The sequence below is a fragment of the Geotrypetes seraphini genome, chromosome 1 (genome assembly GCF_902459505.1).
Source record: "Geotrypetes seraphini chromosome 1, aGeoSer1.1, whole genome shotgun sequence".
Taxonomy (NCBI): Eukaryota; Metazoa; Chordata; class Amphibia; order Gymnophiona; family Dermophiidae; genus Geotrypetes; species Geotrypetes seraphini.
In genome coordinates this window covers 73,841,996-73,858,074 of record NC_047084.1, presented here as the reverse complement: position 1 = coordinate 73,858,074, position 16,079 = coordinate 73,841,996, and the positions used below count along the sequence as shown (strand labels likewise).

The following is a 16,079-nucleotide window of genomic DNA, read 5'->3' as shown; positions in this document are numbered from 1 at the left end:
GCCCCCTCCAGTTTAGTCCCAAAGGAATGGAACATCACTGGAATAAAACAGAAGAAGAGATACAGGGAACTTTCTCACCAATAGCAAATAGTTCTGTTCTGCAACTCAAGAACAAGGATTAGCAATAAGAACCAACCTGCTGTATGCAACCAGCACTAACAGTAAAGGAGCCAGAGGCTAACTAATGTACTTACATATTCAGGTCAATCTTATTCATGGCCTTTTGGTTGAAAGAAGAACTTCAAGCATGGAAATGAGAAATATCTGAGGCAGAAAATGCAGGTGATAAAGAATAGACAGAGGGTGGGGCATACAGAATCCGTAGTGGATTAACAGAAAGAAGATTATCAAAGGTAAGAATCCAATTTTGCATTCCGTTACATCCACTACGGATTCTGTACAAATGGTGACGTACCAGAGTAATAGCATTATCTAGGGTGCAAAACAGAGGCCATAAAAGCTGTGTCCTCTTGTGTTGCCACATCACTCTGTAAAACTAGGTAAAAGTATGGCGAGACGACCACGTCACCGCCCTACAAATTTCAACTGGATTGACCACCCAAGACTCAGCCCATGAAGCTGCGATACTCCTGGGCTGAGACCCAAATGCACTTGATGTTAACATTCCTGGGCATAAAAACTTGGAACGCCCTACCAGAAGCGATCCGAACAGAAACTAGTCACACCCTATTCTGGAAGAAGTTGAAAACCTTCCTCTATGACAACTGAACCTACAAGCTTAACGACACCTCTACTCCGGAAGAATCTGTAAAATTCTTCCCTTCAACTACTGAACCTACATGCTTCTCTCCTCTCCACTCTTTCTAGCCCTCCATAGTCCTCCCTGCCCTCTTCTATTCCCTCCCTCTGTAAGTTGCCTAGAGCCTGTATAGGTATGAGTGACGCACAAATGGAAGATTAGATTAGATGGTCCTGTTGCACCAAGTGCACCACTTGAATCCACTAAAAGACTTTGACGTGTAGGGAAAGGCAGCTGACACGAGATCGAAAGACTCTATGGTCTGGGACGGTCGAGTAAAAATGATGCAAAAAGGGTTTGACACTCTCGGTCTGAAAGAAGGCTTGGGGTGGGCCGAAGGCACAAAAACCGAACCTTGGGAAAAAGTTAAATTAGTCAAAGGAAAAGGACTGAAAATGAAATAGAGTAATAAATGAGAAAAATAATCTGGGAAAGCACAAAAAGCAATGTTACTTACCGTAACAGTTGTTATCCAGGGACAGCAGGCAGCTATTCTCACTAATGGGTGACGTGATCCAACGGAGCCCCGATGCAGACGCTTCTTTGAAGAAAAACTCGAAGTTTCGAGTCGCCCACACCGCGCATGGGTGAGTGCCTTCCTGCCCAGACCAGGGTGCGTCTCCTTAGTTCAGATAGCTAGCAGAGAAGCCAACCAGGGGAGGTGGGTGGGTTGTGAGAATAGCTGCCTGCTGTCCCTGGATAACAACTGTTATGGTAAGCAACATTGCTTTATCACAGGACAAGCAGGCAGGTATTCTCACTAATGGGTGACCTCCAAGCTAACCAGAATGGGATGGAGGGAGAGTTGGCAACTTAGGAGAATAAATTTTGCAATACATTTTGGCCAAACTGTCCATCTCGTCTGAAGAAAGTATCCAGACAGCAGTGTGAAGTGAAGGTATGAACCGAGGACCAAGTGGCAGCTTTACAAATCTCCTCAATCGGCGTTGATCTGAGGAAGGCTACAGAAGCTGCCATCGCTCTGACCTTATGGGCTGTGATTTTTCTGTCAAGGGGCAATCCAGCCTGGGCATAGCAGAATGAGATGCAAGCTGCCATCCAGTTGGAGATGGTGCGCTTAGAAACAGGATGTCCCAACTTGTTCGGATCAAAGGAGATGAAAAGTTGAGAAGCAGTTCTGTGAGACTTGGTGCGTTCTAGGTAGAAGGCTAAAGCACACTTACAGTCCAGGGTATGCAGGGCAGATTCTCCAGGGTGAGAATGTGGCTTCGGAAAGAACACTGGAAGCACAATGGATTGGTTGAGATGAAATTCTGAGACAACTTTAGGAAGGAATTTCGGATGCGTGCAGAGAACCACCTTGTCATGATGGAATACTGTAAAAGGTGGGTCCACAACCAAGGCTTGTAGCTCACTGACTCTTCGGGCAGAAGTGAGGCCCATGAGAAACACCACTTTCCAAATGAGATACTTCAGGTGAGCCTTGTGAAGAGGTTCAAATGGAGGCTTCATAAGTTGTGAAAGAACAACATTGAGGTCCCAAACCACTGGAGGCGGTTTGAGGGGAGGATTGACATGGAACAGTCCTTTCATGAATCTGGAAACCAAGGATGAGCAGATAGAGATTTCCCTTGAAGAGGCTGATGGAAAGCAGCGATTGCACTGAGATGGACTTGTATTGAGGAAGACTTAAGGCCAGAATGAGACAGGTGCAAAAGATAGTCCAAAACCAAAGACAAAGAGGAGTGTTGAGGCTCCTGGCGCTGAGAGACACACCAAGCAGAGAATCTAGTCCATTTCTGGTGGTAGCATTGTCTAGTAGCAGGCTTCCGTGAAGCTTCCAGGACGTCCCTCACTGGTTGAGAAAACTGTAGAGGGGTTACGTTGAGAGGAACCAAGCTGTCAGGTGTAGAGACTGCAGGTTGGGGTGAAGCAGAGATCCCTGATGCTGTGTAAGCAGAGATGGAAAAACTGGCAGGAGGTATGGCTCCCTGCTGCTGAGTTGGAGTAGAAGGGAGTACCAAGGTTGCCTGGGCCACCGTGGGGCAATCGGGATCATGGTGGCATGGTCTGACTTCAGCTTGACCAGAGTCTTTTGAATGAGAGGAAATGGAGGAAACGCATATAGAAAGCGATCCGTCCAGTCCGGGAGGAATGCATCTGCCTCGAGGCGCTGAGGGGTGTAGATCCTGGAGCAGAAGTGAGGCAGTCTGAAGTTGAGGAGGGCTGCAAAGAGGTCTATCTGAGGCGTTCCCCACAGGGAAAAGATGTGATGAAGGGGCGTGGAGTTGAGAGTCCACTCGTGAGGTTGCAAGAGACGGCTCAAGCTGTCTGCTAAGGCATTGTCCGCCCCCTGAATGTAGACCACTCTGAGGAAGGTGTTGGTGCGAGTCGCCCAATCTCACACCTTCAGAGCTTCCTGGCAGAGGGAGGCCAATCCCGTGCCTCCCTGCTTGTTCACATAGTACATGGCGACCTGGTTGTCTGTGCGAATGAGGACAACCTGGTTGCGAAGGAGATGTTGAAAGGTCTGGAGAGCATTGAAGATTGCCCTGAGTTCTAGAAGATTGATGTGGCACTGGCGGTCCGCGCTGGTCCAGTAACCCTGGGTGCAGAGGCCGTCCAGATGGGCCCCCCAGGCATAAGTCGACGAGTCGGTCGTGAGGACTTTCTGATGGCGGGGGGTTTGGAACAACAAACCTCTGGAGAGAATGGAGGATAGCATCCACCAGCGAAGAAACTGTTGCAGAGCAGGAGTGACCTGGATATGTTGAGTCAGAGGGTCGGACGTCTGGGACCACTGAGACGCCAAGGTCCACTGAGGAGTCCTGAGGTGAAGTCTGGCAAACGGAATCACATGTACTGTGGAGGCCATGTGGCCTAGTAGGACCATCATCTGTCTCGCCGGGATGGACGGGCGAGAGGACACTGAGTGGCAGAGATAAAGCAGAGCCTCCATGCGTGGGGGAGGGAAGAATGCTCGGAGCCTGGTAGTATCCAGAATCGCCCCGATGAAGGGGAGAGTCTGGGAAGGCTGTAGATGGGATTTTGGAAAGTTTATCTCAAAACCCAGATGTTGTAGTAACCAAACTGTCTTCTGAGTCGCGAGGGTGACTCCTTGAGACGTGGAATCCTTGATGAGCCAGTCATCCAGGTAAGGGAACACCTGGAGGCCGTGGTTCCTGAGTGCAGCGGCTACCATTACTAGGCACTTGGTGAAGACTCTGGGGGATGAGGCCAGGCCGAAGGGGAGCACTCGGTATTGCAGATGAAGATTTCCCACCCGGAATCTGAGAAATTGGCGGGAGGCCGGATGAATGGGGATGTGAGTGTAGGCCTCCTTCAGATCCAGAGTATAACCAGTCGTTCTGCTCGATGAGGGGGTACAGGGATGCCAGGGTCAACATTCGAAACTTCTTTGACCAGAAATTTGTTGAGCACCCTGCGGTCCAAGATGGGTCGCAGATCGCCCGTCTTCTTCGGAACAAGGAAGTATCGGGAGTAAAACCTCTTGTTCTGTTGGTCCCGAGGGACCGGCTCGACAGCCCCAAGCTGCAGCAAGGCCTGGAATTCCTGAAGAAGAAGGGCGGTCTGTGTCAAGTTGGAAGGATACTCTCTTAGAGGATGTTCTGGAGGAACCTGGTGGAATTGAAGGGGGTATCCCTTCTTGACGATGGAGAGGACCCAGAGGTCGGTGGTGATAGACGTTCATTGATGGAAAAAATGATGGATGCGACCTCCGATAGGTGGAATCACTGAAAATGGCAGAGCAACAGAGGTTATGCCCTCTTTGAGACAGTCAAAAGGGCTGAGGAGCCTTAGGGACAGCAGATGGTTGAGGCTTTTGCTGATGTTTCTGCGAGTGCCGCCTCTTCACAGGCTGTCGGATGGGGGGAGCCTGTTTCGGGGGGGGGGGGGGGGTAACGCCGCTAGTAGATCAACGGTGGGCGTGATTGACGAGGAGGAGCAGGCCTGGGCTTCGAACGCAGGATGGACTGGAAGGACTTCTTATGGTCCGAGAGCTTCTTGGTTACCGCCTCGATGGACTCATCAAAGAGGTCGGAGCCGGCGCATGGAACATTGGCAAGCCTGTCCTGGAGGTTGGGATCCATGTCGATGGTCCGCAGCCACGCCAGCCGGCGCATAGCCATTGAACATGCTGCAGCCCGAGCCGCCAGCTCGAAGGCATCGTAGGAGGATTTCATAAGCTGTACTCGAAGTTGGGATAACGAGGCCAGCGCCTCCTGGTACTCGAACTGAGCCCTAGGATCCACGTAGGGCATAAACTTCTGGAGTACGGACAAAAGAAACAACAAATATGTTGTGAAGTGGAAGTTGTAATTCAGAACTCTCGAGGCCATCGTGGAGTTCTGGTAAACTCTCCTGCCGAACCGGTCCATGGTCTTTCCCTCTCTACCAGGTGGGACAGAGGCGTAGACCTGGGAGGGATGGGACCGCTTCAGTAAGGACTCCACCAAAAGGGATTGGTGGGAGAGCTGCGAGCCGCCGAACCCCTTACGATGGACAGTGCGGTATCTGGTGTCCAATTTACTTGGATCTGCGGGGATCGAATAAGGTGTCTCGAGGCACCGTGCAAAGGTTTGGTCCAGCAGCTTGTGTAAGTGAACCTTGAGGGACTCCGCAGGTGGTTGAGGGAGGCACATAGTCTCGACGTATTCTTTTGAGAATTTGGACCCCCTATCTAGGGGGATGTCCATGTCATCAGCCATCTGTCGAAGGAACGAGGAGAAGGACAATTGATCAGCTGTTGCAGGGCCCTGAGATGGGCTCAATGAGGTCGAGGCCTCCGGATCCATTGGGGACAGGGATCGAGAAGGTGAGAGAGATCCCATCGTGTCAAGTTTAAGTTTCAAGTTTAATAAATTTTGATTTTACGCAATATCCAATATTTCAATGCGTATTACATAATTCTAATATACAATAAAAGGCAGGGATGACAAATACAAATGAGAAAAAATAATACATACTAATCATTATGTTCTACTGATACAAACTGGAACAAATAGGTAAAGGGTAGAAATACGATTTATACAATTTATTAAAGAAAAAGAAACAAACAAACAAAAAAAAACATTTAAGGTTTGCACACAAGGATAGGGTCATTGGAGAAAGAATATAAAAAGAATTGATTAAAAATGCTTTAATTATTTTGAAATAATTAAAAAATATGAGATAATGTTAAGAATGATTGATCAGTTTAAATGTAAATGGCCTTTTAAATGAAAAAAGTAAGAAGACTAAGATTAATGACCTTTTAAAGGAAAAGAAAAGTAGGCTCTGGCATCGGTAGGGGAGTAGTAGTTGGTGGTAAATACTCCAGGTATGCTTGCTTCCGACGAGGCGAGGCCTGCCTGGATGAGTGCCTTGAGGAGTGCCTCGATCAGTGATGCGGACTGTGTCGAGAGGTCGGCCTCAATGGGCGAGGCGAGTAGGTCTTCACTGAGGCCCCCAGGTAATGGTTGGGGCTGGAAGCGGTCGATCGAAGCAGGGATGGGTGCTGTAGAGGCTCGAATCCCGTCGGGGTGAACAGCTCCAATGGAGGCATTTGCAAAGACTCTGCTCCTTGCATCAAGTGAAACGGCTCCAATGGAGGCACTCGCAAAGACTCTGCTCCTTGCATTCGCAAAGACTCTGCTCCTTGCATCGAGTGTGTTCCTCGCTGAAGCACTGGAGGGGGCTCGACCCCGTGGTACCGGATTCCATGGTGGGGGAGGGGTATAGATATGCCGCACCTAACTGGGAGGGAGGGGTATGAAAGAAAGCTGCCTATTCGAACGGGGGGGGGGGGAAGGAGGGAGATAGATGCCAGAGAAAGAAAGAAAAAGGAGAAGAGCTGTGTTCTCCCTAGCATCTTTTAGCCAGCTAATTTAGATGAGTAGTCACAAATGCTGCCGCCGCTGCTCAACATTTTTAAAAACCTCTCTCACCGCCTTGGGAATTCCCCGGGCTGACTCGGCACAGCCTGAAGAGCCGCTGGAAGCTCAGTGTTCGACTCCCACCTCAGCCTGACTTTGTTTTTTTAAAGTGCCAGCAAGCAAATTGAACCAATGCTCCAGGGCTCTAACAGTAACACTGTGTGTGCCAGCTTCCCTTCTTCTCCTCAGAAACCGGAAGTTACTTCGTGAGGGGGGAGAGAGGAGATGGGAAGCCAGAACGCACAGTGCTACAGTTAGAACCCCGGAGTACAGATTCAATTTGCTACAGGCTAAGGTGGGAGATAGGGTAGTGAGGGAGTCAAAGGGAGGGAGGGAAGCTTACAACTTGCTGCTCTTGCTTGATTCAGGCCTTCTTCACTGCCAGGTCCTGCCTTTGTGGAAACAGAAAGTAGGTGGGACCCGGCAGCGAGGAAGGCCCAGAGCAAGCAAGAGCAGCGAGTTGTGAATACTGCATTGCCAATGGGTGTGTGAGACAGGGAAGAAGGGGGGGGAGGAAGAGAAATGCTGCTGCACCCATTTGGGGAGAGTGAAGGAGGGAGAAGGAAGACTAGGGAAGGGAGAGGAAATAGAGATGCCAAGACCATGGGAAGGAGGGAAAGGAAAAGAGATACCAGACCATGGAGGGGGAGGAAGAGATGCCAGGGTATGGGGGAGGGAAGGAGACAGGTGCCAGACCAGGGGAAAGGAAGGAAGAAAGGAGGGAGAGAGAGAAAGGAAGGAGAGGAGATGCCAGATAATGGAGTGGGAAATTGAAGTAGAAGAGAGAGATACCAGGGAATGGGGGGGGAGGGGGAAGGGAAACTAAGGAGACAAATGCCAGACCAGAGAGTGAAAAGAAGGCGAGGAGGTGCCAGAGTAAGGAGGGAAAGGTAGAGATGCCAGGGAATGGGGGGGGAGGGAAGGAAAGGAGATAGAGATGCCAGACCATGGGGTGGAGTGGGAAGGAAAGGAGAAGAGAGAAATGCCAGAGCATAGGGGAGGGGTTGGAGACAGAAAAATGGAGAGGGGGTGAAGCTGAAATGAATCATGTACAAAGGAGAGAAAGGGCACAGGATATACAGTTTATTGAAGGGACATAGATAGAGGAAAGATGCCATATGGAAGAGAGAGAGAGAGAGAGTGGACAGTGAATGGAAGGGGCAGAGAGAGAGTGGACAGTGAATGGAAGGGGCAGAGAGAGGGTGGACAGTAAATGGAAGGGTGGAAGAGGCAAAGAGAGAGGGCAGATGTTGCATGGAAGGCAGAAAATTTTTGTTGCTTTACATAGAATCAAGTAGTATTGTAACTGTAAAAGTTTATAAATAGGAAATCTAAGGCATTTTTTTTTTTTAGACTAAACCCCTTTTCTCAGGTCAGGACAGGATACCATAACAGCAGTATACTGTACTGTCTTGAAGAAAGATTTGGCCTCTGAAAGCTAATTGAAAAATGGATTAGTCTAATAGAAACATAGAAATAGACGGCAGATAAGGGCCACGGCCCATCAAGTCTGCCCACTCCAATGACCCTCCCTATCTATCTTTGCGGATAGATCCCACATGTCTGTCCCATCTGGCCTTAAAATCTGGCACGCTGCTGGCCTCAATAACCTGAAGTGGAAGACTATTTCAGCGATCAACCACCCTTTCAGTGAAGAACTTCCTAGTGTCACCGTGCAGTTTCCCGCCCCTGATTTTCCACTGATGCCCCCTTGTTGCCGCGGGACCTTTGAAACGATATTTTCTTATTTCTCGTTATTTGTTTCTATTTGTTAATTTGTAAAGTGATGATTATCATCTATCAGTTTTTTCAAATTTACATCTACTGTCTTTATATTTTGCACAGTATTAGGGCGCATGTGTCACTGTTTCTGTGGTTTTGCATTGTATGCAGAGACTGGTTTCTTTGCGGTTCAGTTTAACTTTTGTCTATATATTTCTATTTTTAGTTTGTGATTATTCCATATTGTGCAAGTGTGTATCTGTGTTCTGTGTGTATGAAAAGGACATGGCTTTCTGTTAGCATTGACTGTACAGGATCAATTGACTGCAGTATCTGGCTTGTTTAGTTTTACAATGCGTGTGTTTGTGTTCTAGTGCTCACTGCAATGTTTAAGATATTGTCTTTTCCAAGGTGCACCCTTGTTGTGTGATTCATGGATTATTACAAAAAATAACTTTTTTATATAGAGGAGGGGGTTGTTAAAAAATGATCAGCACTGGCTGTCATATATACTAGGTAAGCCACTGCATTTAATGACCCTATTCTAACTTGACTGTTGATGTAGGTGTTGCCTCCTCTTCCCCCTCCCACAACTATAAAGAATTAAAGTTGTATTAACAGAACATAAAATTTTATTTGTATACTGCAGTACATCGTGAAGTTCAATGCGGTTAACAGGAGTTAAAATAGAGGATTGTACATAGAGGTAAGGGTACAAGTAACATAGGAGTATAAATAACAAAAGATCATGGCATGTCTGAGTTAAATACAATAGAAGTGAGGCGATATAAGGAAAACTCAAAAAATAAAGACAGTTTGAATCTCAGTACAGCTATAGATAAGGAGACCCGGAGGGACGGGAGTGGTAAGGGGTGCTGGAGGTAAGGGTGGAATGAGTCCATACCTAGAGCTTTTCCTTAGTCTTGTGGTAGTAATGATGGGAAGATCACGAACAGGGGGGGTAGGGGGCCCCCTTCTTAATTTCTGCCCTGGGCCCCACTATGTCTAAAACCAGCCCTGCCAATCGGACCAGGAATGGCATATCCAGTATTAAGAGCCGATAGCTATGACCATCCACCTGCTTGGAAATAGAAAATACTGAGGGGATGTGGGGTCAGAGGGGACCTATATAAGGTAGTTCTTTGTTGCTTCTAACTTCACCTGATGGTCAATGAACATAACTAACCCACTGGTCTGGAACAGTAAGGGCGACACTATGGAAGGTGAATTTATGCTAGTTTTTAAGTTTATATTTTAAAGCAAGAGGCCCCATATAACTAGCTACTGATTTTAAAAATCTATTCACTGTGTTTAAGACTCCTGAAAAGTCCTAGATTGACAGTACCCAAACCCAGTTACGTTGTCAATCTGTGCAGTTCCTTAAAATAACCTGTTTCAATGCCTTATTCATGCTCTAAAGAAGTGTTTTATCAAGCAATTCCTGGTATACCCTTCTAACCAATTTTATTTTCAGGGTATCTCATATGCCCTCCTAGCCACCCAAGCAGCAAAACTAGACCACCAACTCTCCAACTTACTGATCTCGACCGCAGACTACAAAACCTTCAGAAAATAAATAAAAAACCTTCTATTCAAAAACTCCATAAAGACAAACTAACACAGCAAGATCCATCTCAAGCCCCATTTGCAATCCACTTCACCCTTTAGCACCTATGAAAATGTCCAGACAACTCCTAATGTACTCCTAAATGTCCTGACAACTCATATGTAATCCGCCTTGAACTGCAAGGTAATGGCGGAATAGAAATCACTAATGTAATGTAATGAATATACATGAGACAGATTTGTATGCAGTAGAGGCAATGTATTCAAATCTCTCGTATGCATAGTTTGGGGGAGATATCCTAGAAAATGGACTGGCTAGGGGTTTATTCCAGGAAAAGCTTGAGAAACACTTCCCCTAAGGGTGAGAATATAATTTATACTCTATGTCTAGTCAACCTTTGGCTTTTCAGTTAGCACTAAAATCATGATTTATTATTCAAGAAATAAAAACTTATTTTACATAGGCCATCAAGCAGCTTTCAAATGACATTATAAGCAAATAAAAATAAAATATTTTTAATATATTGCTAATTTACCTGCGCATACTCAAATCTCAGAGAGAGCGAGACCAGAAGGCTTTGAGCATGCGCAAATGCTCAAAGCCAGTCCAGCCCAGCCCAGCCCAGAAGAGGGAGGATCTCCAATGCACCGCCTAGCCCAGGCCGCGCCAGAAGAGGGAGCATCTTCGGGCACCGGCACTGGTGCCAAGTCGGGTAAAGGAAGTGCCATTGACGTGCTCGGGGGGGGGGGGGGGAAGTAGGATCACGGTGGAGGGGGGGGCAACGCGAGTGGGGGGAGGATGCCGGTTCGCGGGGGGGGGGGGGAAGCCGGATCGCGGGGAGGGGTTTGGAACAGCGTCGGATTCCTCAAGGGGGGGGAGAATGGAGCAGCGCCAGTAGCCTCGGGGGGGGGGGGGGGGGAGGTGGTGGAACCAATCAATGCAGTTTCCCTTACTTCCTATGGGGAAACTTGCTTTGATATAAGAGCAATTTGGTTTACGAGCATGCTTCTGGAACTAATTATGCTCGTAAACCAAGGTTCCACTGTATTTAACATTTTTTCAAGAAAAAGAACACAGTATAATATATCAACACTGCTAACACTTAACAGATTTAAGCAATACACCAATTACCAGCTCCTAAGCTTACCATCCAGCAAAACAACAACAACAACAAAAAAAAAAAAAACAGTTTACTCAAAAGGCAAGTGGTCTATCTTCTTATAAACTTTGGAAATCAAGACTAATATACAGAGGGATTCCTTTTGTATGTCTCCAGTCTGCATTAAGTGGAAAGGCTTTGTAACATCTGGTGGAACACAGTCCTAACAAACACGCTCCAAAATATCAATTTTACACTCAAAAATGGGGAAAAAAATATTTAACTTACCTACAAAGTTAATTTTAGGTGTAGTTATTTTCTTTATGATGTTATTAGTGGAGACAATGGCTGCTTTGTTGCTAGTCGTGGAGCCAAGAGAAGAGCTTATAGTGGGAGTAAGAATTTTTACAGCCGTGGAAGGTACTGAAGAGTTAACAGAGTTATTGACAGCTGTACCACCTGAAGTGGAGGAAGCTGATTTGGACCCAGATACTGAAGTACCAGACTGGGAAACAACATTTGGTTCAGTTGAAGGAATGGGTTTGCCGAGTTTTGTGTGCAGCTTAACTACCTGTTAAAAGAAAGCAACCATTTAATGATCCACCCACACAATTTTGTATTTGTGATAGAGGCATATAAATTATTTAAAAATGTGTGTAGACTGACAACCAACACAACCTTGAGCATGCAAAACATATATTCATGGTATAATTCACAGCAAATCAACAAGACAAAGTAGCTTACTTTAACAAAGGTTCTCTGCAGATAGCAACAAAAATACTACTACATGTATAAGATCCATCAAGAATTGTGAATATTCAGAAGGTTGGCTGCAGAAACTTAAGGAAGTCATAGTGTTAAATATCTCAAAATATGTGGTGAAAAAGCTTCTGCTGATTACGAGGCAGCTGGAAGTTACACTGATGAGTTTGCTAAGGAGCATATCTGATGGAAACCTTGGTCCTGAACAAAATTTACAATACTGATGAAACAGCTCTCTATTGGTGCTATGTTCCTAGAAAAACAGAGACAGCAGTTGATGAATGAGCAACATCTGGTTTTAAGGACACAAAGGGCAGGGTAACTGTTGCATGTACCAATGCTATGGGCACACACAAATTAAAGTTGGCAGTGACTGGAAAAAGCCAACATCCATATTTCAAGAGTGTACGTCATCTACCTGTAGACTATTACGCTAACAAGAAAGCATGGGTAATCAGAGAAAATTTAGCGATTGGTTCCATAACCACTTTGTGCCAGCAGAAAGAGTTCATTGTAGAGAAGCTAAACTGGAAAAGAACTGTGAAGTTTTACTGCTTCTAGACAACTGCTCTGCATATCCATCTCAAGAACTTCTTGTGAAAAATGTTTCTGCCATTACACTCCCACCCAAAGTGACATCCTTACTACAGCCTTCTAAATTGCATGCCTGATGCAATTAACAGAAACATAAGAATTCAAGACTTTCTCAAGGAGTTCAATCTTAATAATGCCAATGCCAATCTTAAGATTGCCAATGCCTAGAAAGAAGAAACTAGATTAGCATTACAAAATGCTTGGCATAAACTTTGACTATCAATAATGTTTGATGAAAATGAACCTGTAGAGAGGACTGTCCAATGTTGGTCCTCAAGGGCCACAATGCAGTCGGGTTTTCAGGATTTCCCCAATGAATTTGCATACAATGTTTGCCTCCATTGTATGCAAATAGATCTCATGCATATTCATTGGGGAAAATCCTGAAAACCTGACCTGGCGAGGGTTAAGGTTAGACGTCCCTGCTATAGAAAAAACTTATAAGGTTTTCAAGTCAGTGATGAAACGCTGATCATATCAAACCTCACAGCTTATGCCAGAAATCTATCATCTGAAAATGTTAATAAGTTAGAAGCAGTTGATATTAATGAACTGCTAAATATTGACAAAAATGCACCTGTCATGCATTCCTCCAGTGATGGCAAGATTGCTGAAATGGTATTAAATAAAGAAACACTTGAGGATATAGTAGGGATGATGAAGACCTTATGAACACTGGAGAAAAAAAAAAACCCCTATACATATTATGATAATGTGTAACCAGTTAATTGCTGGCATGGATCAACGTGAATTTATCAGTGAGCATGAGATTATGGCAATATACTCAAAGAGTCTACTGAAACAGAAATCTTTGTTAATTAGACAGATGACACTGGAAGAAGTATTTAAAGAGACTGTCAATGTTCGTGCACCATCATCAGATAGCCGAATATAAACAGAAGATGATGCATGTTAAATTTTTGACTAAGACTGTGTGTGACTAAAGACTATGTTTGGAACAAGTTTGTGTTTGAAGTGTTTGTTTGCGACTCTTTCCCCGTAATGTGCACTCTTTTGGCCCCTTTTACAAAGCTCTTTGTGAGCACTGCGACTCTTTCCTAAATTGTGCACACACCTTCCATAACATGGTGATCGCTCATCAGCTGTTGTCAGTGTTGGGAAAATTGTTGGGATGAACACTTGTACTTTTTATTTTATTATATACAGTAAAACCTTGGATTGCAAGTAACTTGGTTTACAAGTGTTTTGCAAGACAAGCAAAAACATTCGATTAAATTTTAACTTGATATACAAGCAATGTCTTGCAATACAAGTACATACAGTATACACAGATCACAGCTGAGCCGACAGTTCTCTCTCTGTCGCTGCAGGAGTGTTGTGACTATTCTAAATGAGCAAAGTCTTGCAGTACAAATACGTATAGTATTTTGTATTAAAGTTTTTGGGTTGTGGAACAAATCGTCTGAGTTTCCATTCTTCTTATGGGGAAATTCACTTTGATATACGAGTGCTTTGGATTACAAGCTTGATTCTAGAACGAATTATGCTCGCAAACCAAGGTTTGACTGTATTTTATATCTGTCCTAATTGAAAATTTGAGGCAGGAAGATGTCAGCCAGTGCAGGCATATGATAATACTGACGGCTCTTTGATGAACAAGTTTGTGTTTGAAATGCTTAATGTTTGCCTTATTTTGAAATAAAAATAAGTTTGGTGGCAATTTTATGATTTTACAGTCCGTCTTTTTCAGACTTAACATTACCATTCCAAAAACCAAAAAATTCCCAAAACTGAAATATACCTGGTCTCAAGGATTTTGGAAATTCCCAAAATTGAAATATACCTGGTCTCAAGGATTCTGGATAAAGGATCTTGTACCTGTACTACTAATTATTTCTATAGCACTATTAGATATATGAAGCACTGTACACATTATATGCAGGTACAGCACAGTTACTTACCGTAACAGGTGTTTTATCCAGGAATAGCAGGCAGCTATTCTCACATATGGGTGACGTCATCGACGGAGCCCAGATGCGGACGCCTCACAAGCAGACTTGCTTGAAGAAGTTTCGAGTCGCCCACACCGCGCATGCACGAGTGCCTTCCCTGCTAGCGCAGAGCGCGTCTCCTCAGTTCAGATAGCTAGCAGAGAAGCCAACCAGGGGAGGTGGGGAGGTTGTGACAATAGCTGCCTGCTGTCCCTGGATAATACCTGTTACAGTAAGTAACTGTGCTTTATCCCAGGACAAGCAGGCAGGTATTCTCACATATGGGTGACCTTCAAGCTAACCAGAATGGGATGGTGGGAGTGTTGGCAATTTAGGAGAATAAATTTTGTAATACTGGTTGGCCAAACTGTCCATCCCATCTGGAGAAAATATCCAGACAATAGTGAGAAGTGGAAGTATGAACCAAGGACCAAGTAGCAGCCTTACAAATTTCCTCAATAGGTATAGATCTGAGGAAAGCTACTGAAGCTGCCATGACTCTGACTTTATGGGCTGTGACTTTACTGTGAAGGGGTAATCTAGCCTGGGCATAGCAGAATGAGAAACAAGCCGCCATCCAGTTGGAGATGAAACATAGAAGATGACGGCAGAAAAGGGATACAGCCCATCAAGTATGCCCACTCTGCTTACCCACCCCCTGTCTATGCCCTAATGACCCAATTTCCTTATCTTGACCCTCGTAGGGATCCCACATGGGTATCCCATTTATTCTTAAAGTCTGGCACGCTGTCTGCCTCGATCACCTGCACTGGAAGCTTGTTCCAATGATCAACCACTCTCTCTGTGAAGAAATACTTTCTGGTGTCGCCATGAAATTTTCCGCCCCTGAGTTTGAGCGGATGCCCTCTTGTGGCCGAGGGTCCCCTGAGAAAGAAAATATCATCTTCCACTTCGACACGTCCCGTGAGGTACTTAAATGTCTCTATCATGTCTCCCCTCTCCCTACATTCCTCAAGAGTGTAGAGCTGCAATCCGTTCAGTCTCTCTTCGTACGAGACCCTTGAGCCCCGAGATCATCCTGGTGGCTGTCCGTTGAACCGATTCAATTCTGTGCACATCTTTACTGTAATGTGGCCTCCAGAATTGCACACAGTACTCCAGATGAGGTCTCACCATGGCCCTGTACAACGGCATTATGACTTCAGGCTTTCGGCTGACGAAACTTCTATTGATACAACCCAATATCTGCCTTGCCTTAGATGAAGCCTTCTCCACTTGATTGGCAGTTTTCATGTCTGCACTGATGATTACTCCTAAATCTCGTTCTGCTGAAGTCCTAGTTAAAGTTTCGCCGTTCAAGAAGTACGTCCTGCATGGATTTCCGCTTCCGAGGTGCATGACCTTACATTTCATGGCATTGAAGCCTAGCTGCCAGGTTGAGGACCAACTTTCCAATGTAAGCAGGTCCTGCGCCATATAATTCTGTAAACTGCATTCACTTACTATATTACATAGTTTGGCGTCATCGGCGAATAGTGTTATTTTACCTTGAAGCCCTTGAGTCAGATCCCCTATGAATATGTTGAAAAGGAGTGGACCCAGGACCGAGCCATGCGGCACTCCACTGGTCACCTCCGATGTTTTAGAGAGGGTACCATTAACCACCACCCTCTGAAGTCTGCCACTCAGCCAATCATTGACCCATGCAGTTAGTGTCTCTCCTAACCCCATCGATTCCATCTTGCTTAGCAGCCTGCGGTGTGGG

General features: G+C 45.5%; 1 protein-coding gene across 3 annotated transcripts in view; it reads right to left on the bottom strand.

Moving 5' to 3' along the window:
- The window catches only part of ZFR (zinc finger RNA binding protein), a 339,213-nt gene that overhangs the window by 238,730 nt on the left and 84,404 nt on the right, over positions 1-16,079 (bottom strand). For all 3 annotated transcript variants that reach the window (XM_033933312.1, XM_033933330.1, XM_033933320.1), the window contains exon 9: positions 11,334-11,616. In XM_033933312.1, coding sequence (XP_033789203.1) covers positions 11,334-11,616 — 283 coding nt within the window. The remainder of the gene's footprint in view (positions 1-11,333; positions 11,617-16,079) is intronic.